This window comes from Diadema antillarum, unplaced genomic scaffold (assembly GCF_040938485.1).
Source record: "Diadema antillarum isolate AM-2024a unplaced genomic scaffold, OU_Dant_1.0 seq00000876_RagTag, whole genome shotgun sequence".
Taxonomy (NCBI): Eukaryota; Metazoa; Echinodermata; class Echinoidea; order Diadematoida; family Diadematidae; genus Diadema; species Diadema antillarum.
Window position 1 is genome coordinate 1,461,844 of NW_027271740.1, and position 10,102 is coordinate 1,471,945.

At 37.2% G+C, this 10,102-nt stretch overlaps 1 protein-coding gene across 1 annotated transcript; it reads left to right on the forward strand.

The window, feature by feature from the left end:
- Positions 1–1,575: 1,575 nt before the first annotated feature.
- Positions 1,576–7,410, forward strand: LOC139740720 (uncharacterized). The gene is made up of 4 exons (XM_071651287.1): positions 1,576–4,209; positions 4,975–5,124; positions 5,785–6,000; positions 6,905–7,410. The coding sequence occupies exons 1-4, from the start codon at positions 1,638–1,640 to the stop codon at positions 7,210–7,212; spliced, it is 3,246 nt and encodes a 1,081-aa protein (XP_071507388.1). The 5' UTR covers positions 1,576–1,637; the 3' UTR covers positions 7,213–7,410.
- Positions 7,411–10,102: the final 2,692 nt, after the last annotated feature.

Here is a 10,102-nt window from a genome sequence, read left to right on the forward strand (position 1 = left end):
TTTACAGTAAAGAAAAATGAGTTGTGTATTTATTCACATTATTAACTCTCATAGTCGGCACTAATAGACAATTCCCCAATGAAGAGGTTTTTCTTGGAAAATTACCTCTTATGAGATCATGTTACTATCGTAACATTTCGTGTCCGCGAAATGGTAATGAGGATTAAATATTTGCGAGTGGAAAACTGCAGAAATACGAGAGAAACATGGCAAGAAATGTCTTATATATGTTTGTTGTCAATGGATCTTTAAAACTGTGAAAAGAAACAATCGCGTTTGACTGCTTTTGGAAAATACGGAGGAATAAGGTGCTTGTATATTTTCTTCGTGTCCGTGGAAAAAGTTACGATGGGAACAATTCTCCACGATCCATTCGGCAAATGACGTACGCTCACGAGTTGACGACACATTGCCCGGGTTTCCGGATGATGCGACTTGAATGTGACGAGTGCGATCGGCTTGCAGACGACCGGTTAGAACAGCTCAAGCCGCTTTTGTGTTTCGTGGGCAGCTGTTACGATGGAAACGACGTGTCGCTTTTGACAAGGTAGGCTAGCTATCTTTCTCATGTTCTGACATGATCGTATCGTACTTATATTACACTTTATGATCGATATTTCGTAGATTATACCCACAGTTAACGAAATTGTGTGGGCAGAGCCTCGAAGAATATTTCATTAAAAAAAAAACCACAATCGGCGCGAGTAAAGTAATTCGTAATGATATTGCATCTTTAGTCCCACTCGTGTCTTTTTATGTAAGTAAATACATGTAGTTGATTACACATGGAAGTCTGGTGGTAAACGACGACATCAGCGCCCTTTAGTAGTATCGAGTCTAGACTAGTATGACCAAGGAGGTACTACGCTTGCCTAGTACCTCCTTGGGGCTTGGTATGACCTCTTGCTGTAGTATAAGACTTCCTTATTGAGTTATCACCACATAAACCAAACGTAATTTATTGGTGAGATAGTTTGCTGAGAACAAGGTTCCACAAGGACAGGCGCATGCAGAAGAACGTCGCACGCTATTCTCGACGATATTTCCGTATGGGATGACCTCATCGAGAGTGTGACAACACGATGTCAATATGCAGGATTTATAGCACATTCTGAGCTAAATTTTAGGTCATTTAGAAAATAAAATATTTCACTAAGGAGGCTGACAATCGCTAGTTTACCGAAACTAGGGGCCCTCAACCATACAAGTTACTACTAATATGACACTAGTCTCTGTCTATCTTACAAACGGCAAAATTTGCACATGAAGTTTACTTCGCTAGTGTTTCTAAGTTTAAAAATGACCATTTAATCGCAGAGGGCACCCTTCAAAATACAATTCAAATAATGCCATTAATATACAACCCAATATAAATTTGAGGTACAGTGGAAACTCGATATAAAGATCAGTGTTCTACTGTTCTTTATAACAAGATTCCCCTGTATTAAAAAATGTAGTGTTCATATTTACCTAGAAGGTTGCCAGAATATATATTGTAATCTGCAAATCATATTTGAACTACATTTCAGTTTTAATTTTATTTTAATTTTAATGTTGTCTTTTCCCCCCTACAGCCCCCCCCCCCTCCTTCCAACTTATGATTACTTCAAGTTCAGGCTGGTTAAACACCGATAGACATGGCTAAGAAAAAGCCTTTCCATCTTCGGTTGCGATGTAGTATTGATTCGGAGGCCCGGAAGCCCTCAAAAAAACAGTCAACAGTAAAGTTAGTAAACAGTAATGAAGCTGCTTCCCGAACAACAAAGTGGCGACATAAGTTGAAGGCCAACAACCCACAAGAATACACAAAATTGTTGAAAAAAGCTGCGGAATATAACAAGTTACAGAGGATCGAAATGTCCCTAGCGGAGTCCACCTTAAAGAAGAGAAATATCTCCACTGAAGAGAAGGAAAAGTCTGAAAAGTTCCTAGAACAAAAGAAGCGGTGTAATGCGACTGCAGCTCTGCGAATGAGGAAAATGAGAGCAAAGAAAAAGGAGGAGCAACTACGGCTTCAATCAAACAAAATGAAACAAACACCTAGCACCAGAGCTCAAGACAAAAGGCAAAAAGAAAAATTACAAGCACAGGCAAGAAAGAAGCGAGAGAGACGAGCAGCAATGTCAAAAGAAGAACATGAGCAATACAACGCAATGCGACGAGAGAAATACAAGCAGAAAAAAGAAAAAGAAAAGCTTATGTGGATTGAATCGCAGAAGCTCAAGGCTCGAGAAGCAGAGCTAAAGAAAGAAGAGGAACGTTTGAAAGAAATTGCAGAGGCATTCGATCAGAAACATGCGGAGTTGGAAGTCACTCGCAAGAAACTCTCATCTGCAGGATGTGACGTGAGAAGTTCTTCGGCTAGAAGAAAAAGTTTGGAGAGAGTAAGGGCAGTTATGCCACAAGACCGAGAAAAGTGTGTTTCTACGATGATAGATCTATTTCAGAAGTCCTCTCCAAAAAAGCGTGCAGCACTGAAGAAGAGAGGAATGCACACTGGCCTTGAGGATGCCCATCATGAAGTCCAAAATCTCCTGACATCAAGCATTAGTGAGGAAATGGGCAGACTAAAGAGGAGCAAGAAGAAGAAAGACCTAGAAAAAAGAAGGAATATTGCTGCATCACTAAAGATCTTGAGCAAGTACCGACTTCAGAAAAAAGGATCGGCTCTCTTGCAGATGGGCCGCAAGATCATCTCCTCGGCAAGCAAGAAGAAGCAAATGCACGACAAGAGAAAGCTGTCCCCAGAGGTAGCAAGCGCAGTCATCTCGTTCTACGAAGAATCAGCCATCGACCTGCCTGATAAGAAAATGGTATCCATGAAGACCATGAAAAATATTCGATATCTTCAACAGTCAGTGGCGGCTTTGTTCTTGAAGTTCAAATCACAGAATCCAGACATGAAAGTAGGTGCAAAAACATTCTACAGCCTCCGGCCACATCATGTAAAGCTCCAAGGATCAATCAAATTCAGGGCATGTTTGTGCGAATACTGCACAAATATTGAGTTGAAGGCAACAGCAATTAATAATTTAGCACACAGTTACGGAATGAAGTCCTTCTTTGATGGCGTTCACTCAGTGAATCACGTCACAATGTGTCCCAAGTCTGAAGGAGCGAAGACGTACATGCGACATTGCTCCGAGAGGAAATGCAAAGAATGTGGTCCCAAATTGTTGAGATCTTACCTGAGACCGCTGGTGGAAAAACACGGCCCTAAGCATATGACATGGAAGAAATGGATTCGGGTCAGAGTGGACGAGAATGGGAAGACGATCACCAAGCAACAGATTGTCACCAACGACGGGACAGTATCTCAATGTCTGGAGGAACTTGAAGGGGAGACGGTCACTATCAGTAAGCATCTGCATAGTGCGTCTTGGCAATCTCAGCAGTTTGCTACACTTACCAAGGACATGCCAAACAACTGGGTCGTCATGGTCTTGGACTTTGCAGAGAACTTTGTATGCAAGTACCAAGACGAAATACAAAGCGCACATTGGTATCACACAAACGTCACAATCCACCCTATTGTTTGCTATCACAGATGTCCAACATGTGATGAGACAATGCAGGAGTCACTCGTCTTCATAACAGGCGATAATCGACATACATATCATGCAGTGCACCAGTTCATGTCACAGGCAGTACAGCATCTCCGGCAAAACATGGAAATTGACAAGATCATCAGATTTACAGATCAATGTGCAGCCCAATACAAAAGTAGAGGACCATTCAAGGACATTGCTCTTGCACAGCAACATTACCAAGTTCCAGTAGAGCATCACTATTTTGGTGCCAGACATGGGAAAGGTCCGAGCGATGGGGAAACGGCTGTTGTGAAACGACAAGCTTCATTAGCTATTAGTTCTGGGCGTAAAGTAATGAACAATGCAAAAGATGTATATGAGTTCTGCCAAGATGAATTGACAATACAACCAAGCCAAGCCGAATGTCTCCACTTTCAACGGAAAGTGTTCTTCGTAGAGGAAATGAATCACAACAGAGATCACAAGGACGTCCAGACCATCAAGGGCACCAGGCAACTGCACTGTGTAAAGGGTGAAAGCAGTGGACGGCTGTGGACAAGGAACCTGTCTTGTTTCTGTAAAGGCTGTGTTCTCGGGAATCAGCAGTGTGACAGCAGAGGGACTGTAGATGACTGGAAAAGTGAAAAGCTGTTTGCTGCTACGATTGAGACATCTCATGGTAAGAACTAAATTAACCTCAATATTTACCTAGAAGGTTGCCAATATATATATTCATTTAGTATTATTGACTAATGCTAGTTATTTGTGATCCAAGCAGAAAGTTTTCAAACAGACCCATCTTATTCATTGGTTGTTTTAAAGTCAGTGGTTAATATTGTGGGTCGATTTAAAAAATTGTACAACTGCGATGTCTAAGCAGTGTAACAATGTTCAAGTGGATGAATAAACGGCCAAGAATATAAAAGTTTTGAAAATCCTGCCTTCACTATCCAGATTTCTATGAATAAAGAATGAACCATTTCAGTAACAGTTTATTCAACACTATAGCCAATGGGGAAATTTGAGCATCGTAAAACAGTCATTGCAAATTTACATTTTTGCAGTAGTATTTAAATTATCATTTTCACAGCAATTTTTGCAGGGCTTCATTTCTACACTATATCAGATTTACTAGTAGCACGTGGGACCATGTAGCTCAGATTTTTTTCAACTGGATTCATTGTTAACCAATGCCTTTAACATATATTTCTGTAAGTCCAGGGTTTTTGAAAGATGTTCTTAAACTTATAACTCATGAATTGCTGCTGCACATTACACCATTGTCTTGCCATACGCTGCCACGATGACCAAATGTTGTTCTATACTACAGAGTTAAATATGTGCGCACTATCTGTACATATTTTTCTTTGGATAGACCAATGTTTTTGTTCGTTACAGAGTGGTACAACAGCAAAATTGTGTAAGTGTGAGGTGTTCTTTACAGATACAGGTGATACTGAAGACCCGTCTTCCATGACTGTTGCAGATGATGACTTGGATGCTGACGGCCCGTCTTCCATGACTGATGCAGATGATTACTGGGAAAGCGAATCCTCCCCTTCCTCTTCACCTGTGAAACAACTGCATGTTACCGGTTTGTACAAATCAGTAATATCGCTGTTTATGTTTTCTTCAACCCTTTTTTATATTAGGGAGTTAATTTTGGCGATATGAAAAACAGTTTATTTGTCCCTCGGATGAAACATTTAAGGTAGCCAATGCCTTTTGCAGAGCCCACAAAATGCCCCAATCATTGTTTGAAACCAAAGATATTAGTATTTGGGCAATATCTGTGAAATTTCGAAATCAAAAGTTGTGTAGAATTCAAAAGATAACAGTTGTAGTGTAGTCGGCATTCAAGCAACAACAGTGCATTTATCGTTCGGGGACTGTAATATAATACTTAAAATCCAAATAATAATGTCAGTAGGTATACGAATGTCATAGTAAAGAATTCACTTATTTCTTTTTGCTGTATTTTTAGTGATAAAATATACCATGAACATGATCAATCGATCAAACAGGTCTGTAAAAGGTAGACTAAGTCTAGAATAAATGTAAGGCCTTATAATAAATATACCAAAATAATTTGAATCATAGTTTTCAACTTAACTCCATAAATAAAGTTGCACAGAGGTTTCACAATATTGTCTGCTTGAATACTGTAGTGTTCCCACTAATTCTGACAAATTTCATGCAAAAGTCATTGTCTACCATTAAGGTCTTTTTTATGTATAATCTTCAACTTTCACAGATAACGTGGTCATAGGTGTTCCAACTTCCCACCCGCCTTCTACGTCTGACAGACAGCTTCCCGTTGAAGTCCCAACTTCTAACTTGCTGTCTACTGGTACTGAGCTTCATGTTGAAGACCAAACCTCTCACTCGTCAACGTGTGACACACAGCTTCACATGGAACTCCCTACTTCTCACTCGCCATCTACTGCTGGCACTCGGGTTCATGTTACAGGTTTGTAAAAATTATTTTTTACATCTCAACTTTCAAAGTTCAATTCAAGATTCAAATAATTTACTATCATGCACTGAAGCATAGAAATCATTTCAAATTTTCTGATATACAAAGGAAAAAAATGGCAAGTGGTATAATGTTAACAAATGTACTTAAGATTTTACTTGTTCTAATCATTGAAATTGGTCCCTGCACATGTATTGATGTTCTTGGCAATTTAGGTTTTAACAATCATAGCGCACATGGATTGGAACCCCACCAGCATGAACCCAAACACATGCGCACACACACACATTTATACATACCTCACAAATGAACACACACCTGCAAATGTCCCCATTTTTAACGCTTAAGTCCACCCACACCAAAATACTGATGTGCACTTAAACACCTCAGTGACCTCACCCACTGCAATGCGTATGTATCCACGTGCACTTACAGCATGGAGTCAGCATGAACACACACGTGGGACACATGCTCACCTGCACCCAATTCTAGTCCCAAAATGTCTGTGTTATTTATGTTTAAAGTTAATATACCCAATTGCACATGCAATATATTATGTACATGTGAAGGGATATTTTTTTCCCAACAAGTTAATCACACCTCCACTTTATGCATATTTAGGGAGGCTGTTACAAGATTTATGGAGAGACATACCAGTTCAATTCTGTTCAAATGAGTTTTTCTGTGGATCAAAATTCTCTTTCAGAATAACTATGTCTGAATGCAGGAGGATGTATGTCTTCTTTCATATTAAAGATCACTGGAGATCCTTTTACTGATTATGTTACGTGCAGTACTGGTTATCTGAGAATTGTCTATTGGTGACAGTTTTCTTCTATTTTGCAAAAGCATTGTTACTTTATAATTTTAGATATTTTATCTTTATTCATATATACAGCTTATCGCCAAACTCAGGACCTTCAAACTGGGGATTTTGTTGCCGTTGTATATGGTAAGACGTGGTGGGTCGGAGAAGTCCTGGAGCTGAAAGGAGAAGATGCACATATCAACTTCTTACTCAATAAGGGTGATAACAAGTACTCTTGGCCAGACAAACCGGAGCAAGACTGGATTCGGAGAACTGGGATCTTTGCCATCTTCCCCTCTCCACCAATTCCTGTGTCCTCAAGACATCTTGGATTTGAAGAAAACACTTTTCGTTCACTGGCAACTAGAATCGACACATTCATCAATCTTGAAGAATAGGATTAGTAGGACAGGATGCTGCATTTTAGAACAGGAACATGTATATGTGAATTAAAACAGCCTCAGGACAGCTTTGGCATTCTTCAAATTTTCTAAAATGTTTTATTGGAAGAGTATATGTAAGGAATAAAATACAATGTTTAATGGTGAAAATTCACCTTCCGTATCTCATTCCATTGTATGTTTGCCTTTTTTCATTCTTCCCATGAAAGATATTAAAATTAGCAAATGCCGAAGCTGTCTCGATCCTTTTATGTTATGAGGCACTACTGGCCAGGATCTCCTGCACATCATTCAGTGTAGAGTCTTAGTGCTGTAGTATTCGGTTATTTTAAAACCCAGTTAACCTACTTCAAAAATATGGTTGTGTTTCGGTCATATAATGTACAAATTTTTATACAGGTTGTACATATTCCTTCATTATTTTGCAGGTAATATTTATAGTGATAATTTTACTCGTAATTCTATTTGTAATAATATTTTCAGAACATAATGAGAATCAAAACAGTTATCCAAACCCAAACCATTTTGACCAAAGACGGTTTGGTTACTGCTTTGTTAACCTTTTTACTACAGCACTAGTGTAGACGTGCAGGACTGCGCTGCAGTCATCAGCTGAGGAGCTAGTAGCATGTGGCCTCAACTAGAACAAAATGCAAATGAAAGTATGGGTTATTTGGAATTTTTCATGTGAAAAATGAAGTTTGAATTCTGAATCAAAACATTGATTGAAAAACAAACACACATGCTCATATAAAAAACTGTTGACAACTCATGAGAAACAGGAAAATCTTAAATCAACAAGATATTGTTATAATTCATGGTTTAGGAACTTAATTTTTAATTCATTTAATAGAATTGATATTTGTATGCTAATCAGAAATCAAGTTTTTATGTGACATTACTTTAATACTAAATAGAATGACACAAGTTAACAATACAGGGGAACCGAGAACAAGATTCTTAAATTTCTTGGGACCATCAAAGTTAGATTGCTGTATTGAATCCTTGATAGTATCAGGGCTATTATACATAAGTATTATGAGTATAGGGAACTTCATTATAGTGAGGTCCTTAAGACCATATAAATTAGTGTGTTATATTGTAAATATGTTCTACTAGTAACACAAAAGAATACAAAGAAGTGGGACAAGAAAGATTACATTGTAGTAGTGGAGTTCGTCAGATCAGTGTTCTACTGTTCTTTATAACAAGATTCCCCTGTATTAAAAAATGTAGTGTTCATCACAACGGTGATGGCAAAGAAATTCAAAGTTAGAATTCCTGTAATAACTTCAAAACTTGAACAAAAGCAAAATGCAGGCACTATGTGACTAAAATTAAAAGTATTGTAATAAAATAGTATCAATATAATGTACATGCAAGAATATGGATGTAAATATAAAAGTCACTGTAACTTGAAAACGCATTGATAAACCAATACAAGAACTGGAGTGCCAAAAATATTAGTAAGGTAACATGCAAGAAAATGTGAATATGAGTTGTAACAAAATCTGAAGATATTGGGAATTTCATTTTGAATTAATGAATAAAATTATAATTCTGTCGTTCAATATGTCATTGTGATAGGCATGCACATTAAATTTGAGCCTACCCAGACTACATGCATCAAGTTTTCTGTAATCTGTACATTGTGTAGGAGGAAAGATAATCTTTCAAAGAAGGGTAAACGATTGTAATTAATTAAAATTATCCATGTGATTGCTTATTTTTGTTCAATTAAAAGCTGTTCTTGAAGAAAATCAAACAAAAATAATGAGATACATGCATTATTTGAGTAAAACTAGCAATTTGATGTTTCACGTGTAACAGGACGCCGGTATCTTGGTGTCTTTGTTACATGTGAAACCACCAAATAAACTTTGGGACAAATACATTATGATTATAAGAATAAAATTCTTATATATATCTTTATATAATTATTCTCAGTCATTACTTGAAATTTAAAAATGTTGAAAGTCTGATAAATCGAAAGACAAATTTATTGTTTCACATGTAACAGGACACCAGAATCTTTGTGTAATTGTTACATGTGAAACCTTAAAATGAAGTTTGGGCAAATAGTCATTTTGTATATGTGTCCGCATCTTTACTCTCCGATCTTATTTAAACATTAACCTGTCCTCTTATGCTTCACTCTATTTCCTTTATTATTCATGCTACATTTAAAAGAATATTAACAAATAGGACACTATTTTAGTGTTTCACATGTAACGGGACACCGGTATCTTGGTGTCTTTGTTACATGTGAAACCACCAAATAAACTTTGGGACAAATACATTATAATTATAAGAATAAAATTCTTATATATATCTTTATATAATTATTCTCAGTCATTACTTGAAATTTAAAAATGTTGAAAGTCTTATAAATCGAGAGACAAATTTATTGTTTCACATGTAACAGGACACCATAATCTCTGTGTAATTGTTACCTGTGAAACCTTAAAATGAAGTTTGGGCAAATAGTCATTTTCTGTATGTCCGCATCTTTACTCTCCGATCTTATTTAAACATCAACCTGTCCTCTTATGCTTCACTCTATTTCCTTTATTATTCATGCTACATTTAAAAGAATATTAACAAATAGGACACTATTTTAGTGTTTCACATGTAACAGGACACCAGAAAATCTGTGTAATTGTTACATGTGAAACCGTAAATGAAGTTTTGGGCAAAGTAGTCATTTTTGTATGTCATTTTGCATATTTATTTTCTGATCTTATAAACATTAGCATGTCCCCCTATGGCTCACCATATTTCCTGAATTATTCATGCTTCATTTCAAAGAATATTAACAAAAAGGACTATGTTTCAGTGTTTCACATGTAACAGGACACCGGAATCTTTGTGTAATCGTTACATGTGA

Bases quoted from the DNA above. Each gene is read 5' to 3' on its own strand.
- LOC139740720 (XM_071651287.1), top strand. From the start codon at position 1,638: ATGGCTAAGAAAAAGCCTTTCCATCTTCGGTTGCGATGTAGTATTGAT. The intron at 4,210-4,974 runs GTAAGAACTAAA...TGTTCTTTACAG, and splicing joins TACGATTGAGACATCTCATG to ATACAGGTGATACTGAAGAC. The intron at 6,001-6,904 runs GTTTGTAAAAAT...TCATATATACAG, and splicing joins CACTCGGGTTCATGTTACAG to CTTATCGCCAAACTCAGGAC.